Genomic DNA, 14,181 nt, shown 5'->3' with positions numbered 1-14,181 from the left:
CAAGAATATTACTAAGAAATAACAAGGAGAATCAGAATCGATGCATTAAAAGTGTAGAAGAACTGCAAAAAGAAACAATCAGGTTTCATGCAACACTTGCATAGAATTATTTTCTTACTTTTTTTCAATCATGCTGTGATTTTTCAAATAATACAGAACACTATAAAGTTGCCTGTTAGACATGGAAGCAGTAGACCAGTTAGTCCCCAGACTTGGTCCGCAGGGACCCTGTTCATGCAGATCTTTGTTCCACAATATGCCCAACTGATCGGTTCATAGACTAACCACGCAGGTATATGGTATCATGTCACAGTTGCTATAGCTGTGAGTCCTTTTGAAATGCAAGAGAAATCCAGGAGACCACATCACAAGTTCCCCACATGATTAGCCAATGAATGAAGTGATCAGTTGAGCACGAATAAGTGATTGGTTGGATCAAAAACCTTCCGGTATAGGTAGACTTGAGGATCTGCTTCGTGAGGTTGACAGTAAAACTGCAGTACACATAGAGTATAGAGACGGTTAAAACAAAGGGGTTCAGAGGAGATGCTATGTGCTGAACGTGTCTGACAAACACTTCCAAACAGCCTGAATAGGTTGTGCTTGGTATGAAGTGCTCTCTCTCTCTTGCCTGGTGTTTGGAGACTCATATAAGTGGGGGGTGTAAGGGATGTTGTGCGGATGCTACAATAGCAAATGTGCTACACAACTGGAGGACAATCAGAGGAAGGAATGAGATCAGCCCACCACTAGGGGCAGCTGGAGTCGTAAAAAAAAGCATGCGATATTGCATTCTTTTGATGCCTGAATTTGTGTGTGTGTGCTTGCATGTGCCTCTGTGTGCCACAGGAGGTTGGTGGCACCTTAATGTTTCCATGTGTTTGATGCCATTCCATTTGCTCCGTTCCAGCCATTATTATGAGCCGTCCTCCCCTCAGCAGCCTCCACGGATGTTTGCTTGCCTGTGTGTGTGTGTTAAGAGTAATATTGATGTGTTACATTCCCTTCATAACTCATGGTGATATTCTGTGTGATATGTGTAATGACAGAAACAAGATATGTGAATATACTGCAGCTTTACGGCACTAACATACAGATAACCGTATAGAGGCCTGCGTACCTGTGCCTCCCCCAAAACATTCAGCATCTTCTCAGTAAAAACTATCTGAACTGAAAACAGGAAGAAGTCCATACTGACAAAATTAAATAAACCCCAAAATATAAATACTTATAACAGCCTGGTCTCATAGACTAGACATAACATAGTCAATGTAAATCCGGGACACTCAAATTAGTATGTTATGATTGGTATGGTTACATAAGACAGAAGGTTACTAAAGGCAAAAAACGATGATGATTGAGCGGAGTGGATGAGTGGGCGTTTAACGCAAATGTCTAGCAACCCAAAGGTTGCGTGAATCTCATCACTGACAATTTTAGCTAATTATCAACTACTACTTTTTAGCTACTTTGCAACTACTTAGCTAACCCTTCCTTGAACAATAAGCCATATCTTAACTCTTCAAGCTAACCCTTCCCCTAACCCGTTAACCTATCTCCTAACCCTAACCCCTAGTGTAGCTAACGTTAGCCACCTAGCTAACCTTAGCCACAACTAATTGGAATTTGTAACATATTATACGTATAGCAAATTTCGTAAAATATTGTACGTTTAGCAAATTCTCAACATATTGTACATTTTGCAGATTTGTAACATATCATATGAATTGTAATTGACACATATCATATGAAATGGCTGATTGACATTCACAAATTAGTACATACCATATGAAACATACACTTAATTGAGTGTCCAGGATTTACATACAGAATAATACTAAATGCTCTGAGACCAAGTTGATTATAACCAGGTGCCCATTCAATATGTACAATATATATTCGGATGCATTACTATTTCCCATAGCAGATAAGTAAAATGTAGACATTCCTACTTTTGTTTATCCAGAAAGAGCCTATGGTTCCTGTTCTGACCATAATGTGCAAATAGTCCTAAAATAATCATACATGCAATAATAAAGATACATAAACGTCTTAGGGATTTAAGGCCAGTAAATGTGTCATTCTACAATAGAGAAACCTTATGCAAAGAATCTTAAAATTTGACTTGACCTACAGCCAGTAGTTATAGCTTGCTATTGTGGAGGTGAGTAGCCCTGTTGACGTATAGCCTTTTATCTGATTAACATGACCCCAGCTAATCAGAATGAGTAAAACCGTAAGCCTGGAAGTGTGTGATTGTAGAAGGTGGTAATGTGCACAGCAGTCAGTAATTGTTATGGGGACAATTGGTACTACATTGTTTCCATAGTTGGGGTGAGTGGTTGGGGACAAGGAGCACACTTATTGTGTACAAGTGGGTGTCTTGTGGCCAAAGTTGTAGTTTGGGTATAGCTAGTTGTCTTGGGGTCAGGGGTACGTTAGAGATGTCAGTAGTTGTCTTTGGGCCAGGGGTACGTTAGAGATGTCAGTAGTTGTCTTGGGGCCAGGGGTACGTTAGAGATGTCAGTAGTTGTCTTTGGGCCAGGGGTACGTTAGAGATGTCAGTAGTTGTCTTGGGGCCAGGGGTACGCTAGAGATGTCAGTAGTTGTCTTGGGGCCAGGGGTACATTAGAGATGTCAGTAGTTGTCTTGGGTCCAGGGGTACGTTAGAGATGTCAGTAGTTGTCTTGGGGCCAGGGGTACGTTAGAGATGTCAGTAGTTGTCTTGGGGCCAGGGGTACGTTAGAAATGTCAGTAGTTGTCTTGGGGCCAGGGGTACACTAGAGATGTCAGTAGTTGTCTTGGGGCCAGGGGTACGTTAGAGATGTCAGTAGTTGTCTTGGGGCCAGGGGTACGTTAGAGATGTCAGTAGTTGTCTTGGGGCCAGGGGTACGTTAGAGATGTCAGTAGTTGTCTCGGGGCCAGGGGTACATTAGAGATGTCAGTAGTTGTCTCGGGGCCAGGGGTACGCTAGAAATGTCAGTAGTTGTCTTGGGGCCAGGGGTACGTTAGAGATGTCAGTAGTTGTCTTGGGGCCAGGGGTACATTAGAGATGTCAGTAGTTGTCTCGGGGCCAGGGGTACATTAGAAATGTCAGTAGTTGTCTTGGGGCCAGGGGTACATTAGAGATGTCAGTAGTTGTCTCGGGGCCAGGGGTACGCTAGAAATGTCAGTAGTTGTCTCGGGGCCAGGGGTACGTTAGAGATATCAGTAGTTGTCTCGAGGCCAGGGGTACATTAGAAATATCAGTAGTTGTCTTGGGGCCAGGGGTACATTAGAGATGTCAGTAGTTGTCTCGGGGCCAGGGGTACTTTAGAGATGTCAGTAGTTGTCTTGGGGCCAGGGGTACGCTAGAGATGTCAGTAGTTGTCTCGGGGCCAGGGGTACATTAGAGATGTCAGTAGTTGTCTTGGGGCCAGGGGTACGCTAGAGATGTCAGTAGTTGTCTCGGTTCAAGGGTACGTTAGAAATGTCAGTAGTTGTCTCGGGGCCAGGGGCGGCTGCGTTGGCAGTTGTTGCGCTGGTTGTGCCCCTGCTGGGCATCGCGCTGGAGCAGCCTGTCCTGTGATTCATGCCCGTTGGTGCTGTGGACGCCCCCGCGGTGACCACGGTGAGGGGGGTACCTGTCCCTGTAAGTTTGGGCGTGGCAAGGGGACTCAAACTCATCCTCCTCATCTAGTTCCTCTTCTAATTCCTCCACCAGCTCCTCGTCCTCCTCGTCCCCCCGGAGGTGTGGGCCCCCAAGGAGGCCGCGGGACAGGGAGTCGCAGCCTTCTTCAGACGGCATCAGGCTGTCCTGCTCCAGAGGGGAGTGGGCCTCCACCTCCTCACCTTCCACCCCCACACTGCTGTGCTGCGCTGGGGGCTGGTTCTTATTCTGGGTCTGGGGTTTGGTGTTGGAGAGGGGGAGGGGGATGGAGATAATAAAAAAGATCTCCATTACAGTATCTGAGACAGATTCCTAAAGTAACCTGCTCTTTTTACTATCCTCATCACACTAAAGACAAATGGTTAAAGCTACCACACATGGGCACACATCACACATTCAGTGCGTTCGGAAAGTATTCAGACCCCTTGACTTTTTCCACATTTTGTTCCATTACAGCCTTATTCTAAAATGGATTAAATAGTTTCCCCCCCTCATTAATCACATTTTTGCACATTTAATAAAAATAAAACTGAAATATCAATTTTACATAAGTATTCAGACCCTTTCCTCAGTACTCTGTTGAAGCACCTTTGGCAGCGATTACAGCCTCGTGTCTTCTTAGGTATGACGCTACAAGCTTGGCACACCTGTATTTGAGGAGTTTCTCCCATTCTTCTCTGCAGATTCTGTCAAGCTCTGTCAGGTTGGATGGGGAGCGTCACTACACAGCTATTTTCAGGTCTCTCCAGAGATGTTCGATCAGGTTCAAGTCCGGGCTCTGGCTGGGCCACTCAAGGACATTCAGAGACTTGTCCTGAAGCCACTCCTGTGTTGTCTTGGCTGTGTGCTTAGGGTCGTTGTCCTGTTGGAAGGTGAACCTTCGCCCCAGTCTGAGGTTCCTGAGCACTCTGGAACAGGTTTTCATCAAGGATCTCTCTGTACTTTTTTTTCAGAGTTTGAACTGTTAGGTGACCTAAACTGGGATATGCTTAACACCCCGGCTGTCCTACAATCTAGGCTAGATGCCCTCAATCTCACACAAATTATCATGGGACCCACCAGGTACAACCCCAAATCTGTAAACACGGGCACCCTCATAGATATCTTCCTGACCAACCTGCACTCTAAATACACCTCTGCTGTCTTCAACCAGGATCTCAGCGATCATTGCCTCATTGCCTGCGACCGTAATGGGTCCGCGGTCAAACGACCACCACTCATCACTGTCAAACGCTCCCTAAAACACTTCAGTGAGCAGGCCTTTCTAATCGACCTGGCCCGGGTATCCTGGAAGGATATCGACCTCATTCCGTCAGTAGAGGATGCCTGGTTATTCTTTAAAAATGCTTTCCTCACCATCTTAAATAAGCATGCCCCATTCAATTTTTTAGAACTAAGATACAGATATAGCCCTTGGTTCACTCCAGACCTGACTGCCCTTGACCAGCACAAAAACATCCTGTGGCGTACTGCATTAGCATCGAATAGCCCCCGCAATCTTCAACTTTTCAGGGAAGTTAGGAACCAATATAAACAGGCAGTTAGGAAAGCAAAGGCTAGCTTTTTCAAACAGAAATGTGCATCCTGTAGCACAAACTCCAAAAAGTTATAGGACACTGTAAAGTACATGGAGAATAAGCACCTCCTCCCAGCTGCCCACTGCACTGTCGCTAGGAAACACAGTCACCACTGATAACTCTACAATAATTGAGAATTTCAATAAGCATTTTTCTACGGCTGGCCATGCTTTCCACCTGGCTACCCCTACCCCGGTCAACAGCTCTGCACCCCCCACAGCAACTTGCCCAAGCCTCCCCCATTTCTCCTTCAACCAAATCCAGATAGCTGATGTTCTGAAAGAGTTGCAAAATCTGGACCCCTACAAATCAGCTGGGCTAGACAATCTGGACCCTATCTTAATGAAATTATCCACCGCAATTGTTGCAACCCCTATTACTAATCTGTTCAACCTCTCTTTCATATCGTCTGAGATCCCTAAAGATTGGAAAGCTGCCACGGTCATCTCCCTCTTCAAAGAGGGTGACACTCTAGACCCAAACTGTTACAGACCTATATCCATCCCGCCCTGCCTTCTAAAGTCCTCGAAAGCCAAGTTAACAAACAGATCACCGAACATTTTGAATCCCACGGTACCTTCTCCACTATGCAATCTGGTTTCCGAGCGGGTCATGGGTGCACCTCAGCCACGCTCAAGGTACTAAACGATATCATAACTGCCATCGATATAAGACAATACTGTGCAGCCGTATTCATCAACCTGGCCAAGGCTTTCGACTCTGTCAATCACAGCATTCTTATCGGCAGACTCAATAGCCTTGGTTTCTCAAATGACTGCCTCACCTGGTTCACCAACTACTTCGCAGATAGAGTTCAGTGTGTCAAATCGGAGGGCATGTTGTCCCGACCTCTGGCAGTCTCTATGGGGGTGCCACAGGGTTAAATTCTCAGGGCCGACTCTTTTCTCTGTATACATCAATGATGTCACTCTTGCTGCTGGTGATTCTCTGATTCCACCTCTACGCAGACGACACCATTGTGTATACTTTTGGCCCATCTTCGGACACTGTGTTAACAAACCTCCAGACGAGCTTCAATGCCACACAACACTCCTTCCGTGGCCTCCAACTGCTCTTAAATGCAAGCAAAACTAAATGCATGCTCTTCAACCGATCGCTGCCCTCACCCACCCGCCCGTCTAGCATCACTACTCTGGACAGTTGTGACTTAGAATATGTGGACAACTACAAATACCTAGGTGTCTGACTAGACTGTAAACTCTCCTTCCAGGCTCACGTTAAGCATCTCCAATCCAAAATTAAATCTAGAATCGGCTTCCTATTTCGCAACAAAGCATCCTTCACTGCCAAACATACCCTTGTAAAACTGACCATCCTACCGATCATTTACAAAATAGCCTCTAACACTCTACTCAGCAAACTGGGTGTAGTCTCACAGTGCCATCTGTTTTGTCACCAAAGCCCCATATACTACCCACCACTGCGACCTGTACGCTCTCGTTGGCTGGCCCTCGCTTCATATTTGTCGCCAAACCCTCTGGCTCCAGGTCATCTATAAGTCTTTGCTAGGTAAAGCCCCACCTTATATCAGCTCACTGGTCACCATAGCAGCACCCACCCGTAGCACACGCTCCAGCAGGTATATTTCACTGGTCACCCCCAAAGCTAACTTCTCCTTTGTCTCCCTTTCCTTCCAGTTCTCTGCTGCCAATGACTGGAACAAATTGCAAAAATCACTGAAGCTGGAGACTTATATCTCCCTCACTAACTTTATGCATCTGTCAGAGCAGCTTACCGATCATTGCACCTGTACATAGCCCATCTGTAAATAGCCCACCCAACTACCTCATCCCCATGTTGTTATTTTTTGTTGTTGCTCCTTTGCACTCCAGTATCTCTACTTGCACATTCATCTTCTGCGCATCTATCACTCAAGTGTTTAATTGCTAAATTGTAATTATTTCGCCACTATGGCCTATTTATTGCCTTACCTCCCCAATCTTACTACATTTGCACATACTGTATGTAGATTTTTCTATTGTGTTAATGACTATACGTTTGTTTATCCCATATGTAACTCTGTGTTGTTTGTGTCGCACGGCTTTGCTCTATCTTGGCCAGGTCGCAGTTGTAAATGAGAACTTGTTCTCAACTGGCCTACCTGGTTAAATAAAGGTGAAATAAAACAACTTTGCTCCATTCATCTTTCCCTCGATCCTGGCTAGTCTCCCAGTCCCTGCCAATGAAAAACATCCCCATTGCATGATGCTGCCACCACCATGCTTCACCGTAGGGATGGTGCCAGGTTTCCTCCAGATGTGATGCATGGCATTCAGGCCAAAGAGTTCAATCTTGGTTTCATCAGACCAGAGAGTCTTGTTTCTTATGGTCTGTCCTTTAGATGGCTTTTGGAAAACTCAAAGCGGGCTGTCAGAGTGACCATCGGTTCTTGGTTACCTCACTGACCAAGGCCCTTCTCCCCTATTTGCTCAGTTTGGCTGGGCGGCCAGCTCTAGGAAGAGTCTTGGTGGTTTTAAACTTCTTCTATTTAAGAACAATGGAGGGCACTGTGTTCTTGGGGGCCTTCAATGCTGCAGAAATGTTTTGGTACCCGTCCCCATATCTGTGCCTTGACACAATCTTGTCTCAGAGCTCTACTGACAATTCCTTTGACCCCATGGCTTGGTTTTTGCTCTGACATGCACTGTCAACTGTGGGACTTTATAGAGACAGGTGTGTTCCTGTCCTATCAATTGAATTTACCACCGGTGGACTCCAATCAAGTTGTAGAAACATCTCAAGGATGATCAATGGAAACAGGATGCACCTGAGCTCAATTTCGAGTCTCATAGCAAAGGGTCTGAATACTTATGTAAATAAGGTATTTCTGTTTTTTCTAAAAACCTGTTTTCTTTTTGTCATTATGGGGTATGTGTGTAGATTGATGATTAATTTGATCCATTTCGGAATAAAAGGCTGTAACGTGACAAAATGTGAAAAAAGTCAAGGGATCTGAATACTTTCTGATGGCACAGTAAGACTAACTGATTAGATTAGAGAGTTTAATAGTCACATGTACAGGGTTGCAGATGTAATTACAGGGTACAGTGAAATTCTTGAGCTCCGAATCTCCTAAAATTGACACTCCTCTACAGGATATACCACCAATGACAGTGGAACAGTTAAATGGATAACATGCCATTACAGTGTTAAGAACACTGTTACCGTAAATTGGCATGGTTTGCATTTTTTTTTTAAATCTTCTGAACCAATCACATTGAGATCACTTCTTAACACTACCCTTTCCACCGGAGCAATCTCAACCATTACATTGTTTATGCATTGTTTCGTCGTGCTTCAATTTGACAATCATTTCAATAATTTTATGCGCACCAAAAGTTTCATTCAGGGTAGCATTCTGTGCCAGCGTGAGAGAGTGTGCCATTCACAAAGCATGAGTATGGTCATGGTACGGCTCCATTTGTTTACTGCAGATTTATAATACATCCACTGTGCATTATAGCGTACAGGTAACTGCCAAAATAATGGAAACACATGAGTAAATGAGGGATACAAAGTATATTGAAAGCAAGTGCTTCAATGAAGCAAGTGCTTCAAAAGAGTTAATTAAGCAATTAACCTCCCATCATGCTTAGGGTCATGTATAAAAATGCCCAGTTGCCCATTATTTTGGCTTCCATGGCTAGAATAGATCTCGGTGACTTTGAAAGAGGGGTCTTAAAGGGGTTTTAAAGGGGTCTTAAAGGGAGCGTACGTCTGTGTGTCTCAGTCACCAGATCTCAACCCAATTGAACACTTATTGGAGATTCTGGAGTGGCAAATGAGAAAGCATTTTCCACCACAAAACACCAAATGATGGTCTTTCTCGTGGATGAAAGGTGTCGCATCCCTCCAATAGAGGTCCAGATACTTGTAGAACCTAGGCTAAGATTCATTGAAGCTGTTCTGGCTCGTGGTGGCCCAACCCCCTATTAAGACACTTTATGTTGGTGTTTCCTTTTACCTTGGCAGTTACCCGGGTATGCCATTTAGCAGACTTCATTACATTCATATAGCCTGTTACATGACTTTTTCTATATCAAGCCCTGAACCTGCTGCTGCTTTCTGGATTTCATCATATAATCTTTGAAGTTTGTAGCACAGTTTCAATCAAATATGCAGGGACTGTGAGGTGGCAGGTGGATAAGAGATGGGAAGAGGTCTACAATCTGTAGGTATCAGTGGCTTGTGTGTGTGTGTGGGGGGGGGGGGGGGGGGGGGGTATTGTGTGAGAGGGAAATAAGACACATCGGTTGATCTTATTCCACCACGTGTGGTTGGTGTAGAGGGGTGGGGTGGTGGTGGGGGGTTAAGGGGTGGTAGGGGTTATCGGGTGGAGAAGTAATGTACATACATAAACCCTCCTACTCACCCCGTGTGGTAAGCGATCATTCAATTAATTCCTGTGTTTCAGAAAACTGCAAAAACGTTAAGCAGGGATGAGTGAGAAGACGGACAAACAGACAGACATGAGAAAGGGGATAGAGGGAATCTGGTATAGTACTGTAAGGACAGATGCAACACACAACAACCACATAAACAACCCCCTCCCCTCCCCCTCCCACTTAAGCAGTGTCCCATCATCCTGGTCCTGTGGACTCAAAGGGGAGCACATTTTTGTTTTTGCCCTAACACTACACAGCTGATTCGAACGATCAACTCATCATCTTTGACGATTTGAATCAGGTGTGTAATGCAAAAACCAAAATGTGCGCCCCTTTAGCTCCCCAGGACCAGGATGAAGAAACACTGCCCTACAAAAACCTCACTATCCCATTATCTGTCCTCTTTCCATTCTCCCATCTCCAATTGTCTCTGTTCCCCGGCACCTTCCCTCCTCCATCCACATAGCAGCATCTCACCTGTAGGCTAGAGTTGGCTGAGGGCGGGGTCATGAGGTTCTGCTCTAATAGCGGGTTGATGGGGGTGGTGTCGGGAAGATGAGTGGCGCGCCAGTAGATCTCTAGGTATTCAGCCAAGTGCTCACACGCATCCTCCAATTGGTTCTCATCCAAAATGACATCAAACATCTCCTATGAAGTAACAGTGGGAGGGAGATTCATTTCAGACAGTTGGTGGAATTGTAATAGTAGCTGTGAATAGTACTGTATGATGGGGTGTCCACGTACAGGGGGGCATTGAGACAGTTTGTCCCCGGCCATCATCTGCACGTTCAGGTGTTTGCTCTGAGACTTCCCCCGGGACTTGATCAGCCTCTGGAGCACCTGAGAGAGAGAGGGGAGGAGAGACAGAAAAGGGGGAGGAGAGAGAGAGAAAAAGGGGGGGAGAGAGAGAGAAAAAGGGGAGGAGAGAGATAACAAGGGGAGGAGAGAGAGAAAAAGGGGAGGGGAGAGAGAAAAAGGAGAGGAGAGACAGAAAAAGGGGAGGAGAGACAGAAAAAGGGGAGGAGAGAGATAACAAGGGGAGGAGAGAGAGAAAAAGGGGAGGAGAGACAGAAAAAGGGGAGGAGAGAGAAAAAAAGGGGGGGTGAGCAAGAGAGAGAGCGAGGGAAAGAGAGAAGGAAAGAGACAGGGAGAGAGGGTAGCTTTATAAAGAAGGCTTTATAAAGGCTTCATAAAGAAGAGAAATTCAAACGATGAAAAGACATCTTCATATAAGTCCACTCACACTACATCTGCAGGACATGTACGAAGTGAGGTTGTCTAGCTATGTACCTTTGGCGAGGACACTTTGACGTAGACGATGATAGGGGCCAGGGAAGTCTTGGCTAGCTGGGCTGGGTGGTTGATGGTGTCTGCATCCAGAACCACCAGCTGGAGGGTTTTGGCCAGCTCAAATATCCTCTCTATCTCACTCTGGACCTCGGCTGTAGGGGAGAGAGATACATAACATTACAGTATCTGACCTAGAGATCAATCCATGAACTTTGGACGCTTACACACTTAATAGTGTTTACATGAACAAATGTGTATGTTAAAGGGAATGTGTGTGTGTGTGTGCGTGCATGTGTGTGTCACAGGAGGTTGGTGGCACCTTATTTGGGGAGGACGGGCCCATGGTAATGGCTGGAGCGGAATGAGTGGAATGGTATCAAATATATCAAACACATGGTTTGATGCCGTTCCATTCACTCCAGTCCAGCCATTATTATGAGCCGTCCTCCCCTCAGCAGACTCCACTCGTGTGTGTGTGTGTGTGTGTGTGTGTGTGTGTGTGTGTATGTGTGTGTGTGTGTGTGTGTGTGTGTGTGTGTGTGTGTGTGTGTGTGTGTGTGTGTGTGTGTGTGTGTGTGTGTACTCACCCAGGCTGGAGCGAGCATTGGATCTCTCCATGATGGGCCTCTTGTTGAGCACAGATCTCTTGGCAAGAGAAAGGTCTGCCGTAACGCGTGTGATGGAGATTCTGCAGGTGTCAGAAACAAAACAGGATAAACACACAATAAATAACACTCACTACAAATACACTGCTAATACACACTACAGACAAAAGATCACAGTGATGAATGCAATGGAGGTTCAGAAAGAGATCAAACAGAGGGCGAGCAATCAAAAGAACACCTGTGTCATAGATGTACATAAAAGAGAGAGGTAGCCTAGCGGTTAAGAGCGTTGGGCCAGTAACCGAAAGGTCGTCGGTTCAAATTCCAATCCGATAAGGTGAACAATCTGTCTGTGCCCTTGAGCAAGGCACTTAACCCTAATTGCTCCTGTAAGTCGCTCCGGATAAGAGCGTCTGCTGAATGACGCAAATGTAAATAAACAACTAGCTACTTTAATGTGCAGCTGACAATCAATCAGGATGCCTGTATATACAGTACTAACCGTCCGTCGAACCTGTGTTTCAGGAAGTCAAACAGAGCTTTCTGCATCATATCTGTCACCTGAGAGAGGGTAGAGAAAGACAAAGAGATCTTGGATACATATCATTGTCAATCAAACTATCTCAGCATCAGTGAAAGAAACGTAAAACTGTACCACCATACTTCTAAGCCCCCAGTATCAAAATGCACACTTGGCAAGACAATAAACAAGTGTGTGAGAAATCCTATTTCCTAAAGAAGCATACACTGAGTGTACAAAACATTAAGAGCACCTTCCTAATATTGAGTTGAGCACCTTCCCATGTTGACTCCAATGTTTCCACAGTTGTGTCGAGTTTGTTGGTAGTGGATCTCTACTCCGAATAGCTCATTCCATCTCATCCCACAGATGCTCAATTGGATTGAGATCTGGTGACTGGGCAGGCCACTGCAGTAAGCTGAATTCACTGTCATGTTCATGGAACCATTCCTGGACAATCCTAGCCTTGTGCCATGGGGCATTATCCTGCTGAAAAAATCTATTAGCAGATGGATACACTGCTGCCATGAAGGGATGCACTTGATTGGCGATGATGTTCAGATATCCTGTGGCATTCAAACGTTGCTCCACTTTTATCAAGGTGCCCAATATGTGCCATGAAAACACACCCCACGCCATCACACCACCACCACCAGCCTGCAATGTTGACACGCTGCATGACGGATGCATGTACTGATGTGCTTTTCTCCATACCCTAGTCCTCCCATCTGCGTGAAACAGCAGGAACCAGGGATTCATCAGACCAGGTAATGTTTTCCCAATTCTCCAGTGTCCAGTGTTTTTGTTCTTTAGCCCACTGCAACCGCAGTTTCTTGTTTTTTTGCTCAAAGAAGTGGGAACTCTGTAAGGTCGTCGGCTGCCAAAGCCCATTCGTGTCTGGGTACAATGAGTTGTGCCTTCTTTTATGGATCTTTGGGCACCAATGTTGTAATGGACTGTCAGTTGACTAACTGTAGCCCGTCTGTTGCTCTGCACAATTCGTGTCAGCCTCCTATGTCCCGTTTTCAACCACTGACCTGCCGTTGGCTGGATGTCCTTTGGGTGGTGGACCATTCTTGATACACACGGGAAACTGTTGAGCGTGAAGAACCCTGCAGCGTAGTTCATGACTCAAACCGGTGCGCCCGGCACCTACTACAATACCCCGTTCAAAGGCACTTCAGTCTTTTGTCTTGCCCATTCACCCTCTGAATGGCACACATACACAATCCATGTCTCAATTGTCTCAAGGGTTAAAAGAAATCCTTCTTTAACCCGTCTCCTCCCATTCATCTACACTGATGGAAGTGGATTTAACAGGTGACATCAATAAGGGATCATATCTTTCCCCTGGATGCACCTGGCCAGTCTATGTCATGGAAAGAGCAGGTGTACTAATGTTTTGTACACTCAGTGTACTTTGAAATTCATTGAAACTGAACCCCAGATGAAAGAAGCATCTAAAAATAGATAATTGAATTAGCCATGCTTGGTGTTCATTCCACTGTCTGAATGGGATGTTATTATTCAGCTGTGGAGCCGAGAGAGAAATGTGAATCACTATCACTAGATGGAGCAGACAAGAGGCGGTTCTTGACTGGTTCTAGGACAGTGTTTCTCAACCAACCGCTCCTTCAGATGGTTAGCTTAGCCGACCGCCATTTACAAGTGTAATTCAATCCTCCAAGGTAGAAGGACCAAAGGTTGACCAAAGGTTGCCTTCCCCTAGTAGAAACATTGTTCTTGACCTTACTAGAACGGAGAGAGAGCGAGAGACACTTACCTCATACCCCTTCAGTGACGGCCCCACTAAGACCACCGGCCGCATAGACGGGACCACGTCATATGGAGGAATGTGTTCCTGTGTGAACCAAGAGAGAAAGAGACCAAGAGAAAGACAGCGAGCGTGTCAATCAAAGTTCCTGTCGGTTTCACCTTTTAAAACAGGTTCATGTTTTTTTTAGAGAAGACGACATAAAAACGTACCTGCTTTTGCTTCGGTTTGTCTTTTGAAAACGAGAACAGTACAATCAGTGACATAAGATATTATATCAGTGAGTGAGAAGAAAAATCAAGGTTGAATTTATAAGACAGTATTCGATTCCTGAGAAAAAGGTCGGAGGGTGTAATGCTT

The 14,181-nt window shown here is 45.4% G+C and overlaps 1 protein-coding gene across 1 annotated transcript in view; it reads right to left on the bottom strand.

Moving 5' to 3' along the window:
• Window positions 1-3,472: 3,472 nt before the first annotated feature.
• The window catches only part of cacnb3a (calcium channel, voltage-dependent, beta 3a), a 26,090-nt gene continuing 15,381 nt past the window's right edge, over window positions 3,473-14,181 (bottom strand). Inside the window, exons 6-15 of the mRNA XM_039007741.1 lie at window positions 14,178-14,181; window positions 14,034-14,047; window positions 13,831-13,908; window positions 12,030-12,088; window positions 11,510-11,610; window positions 10,923-11,074; window positions 10,377-10,472; window positions 10,110-10,280; window positions 3,701-3,883; window positions 3,473-3,670 (exon numbers count right to left, since the gene is read on the bottom strand). The exon at window positions 14,178-14,181 is cut by the window's right edge and continues 85 nt beyond it. Coding sequence (XP_038863669.1) covers window positions 3,473-3,670; window positions 3,701-3,883; window positions 10,110-10,280; window positions 10,377-10,472; window positions 10,923-11,074; window positions 11,510-11,610; window positions 12,030-12,088; window positions 13,831-13,908; window positions 14,034-14,047; window positions 14,178-14,181 — 1,056 coding nt within the window. The remainder of the gene's footprint in view (window positions 3,671-3,700; window positions 3,884-10,109; window positions 10,281-10,376; window positions 10,473-10,922; window positions 11,075-11,509; window positions 11,611-12,029; window positions 12,089-13,830; window positions 13,909-14,033; window positions 14,048-14,177) is intronic.

This window comes from Salvelinus namaycush, chromosome 14, assembly GCF_016432855.1.
Source record: "Salvelinus namaycush isolate Seneca chromosome 14, SaNama_1.0, whole genome shotgun sequence".
Taxonomy (NCBI): Eukaryota; Metazoa; Chordata; class Actinopteri; order Salmoniformes; family Salmonidae; genus Salvelinus; species Salvelinus namaycush.
The sequence above is the reverse complement of the archived record's forward strand: the minus strand, read 5'-3'. Positions and strand labels throughout refer to the sequence as shown.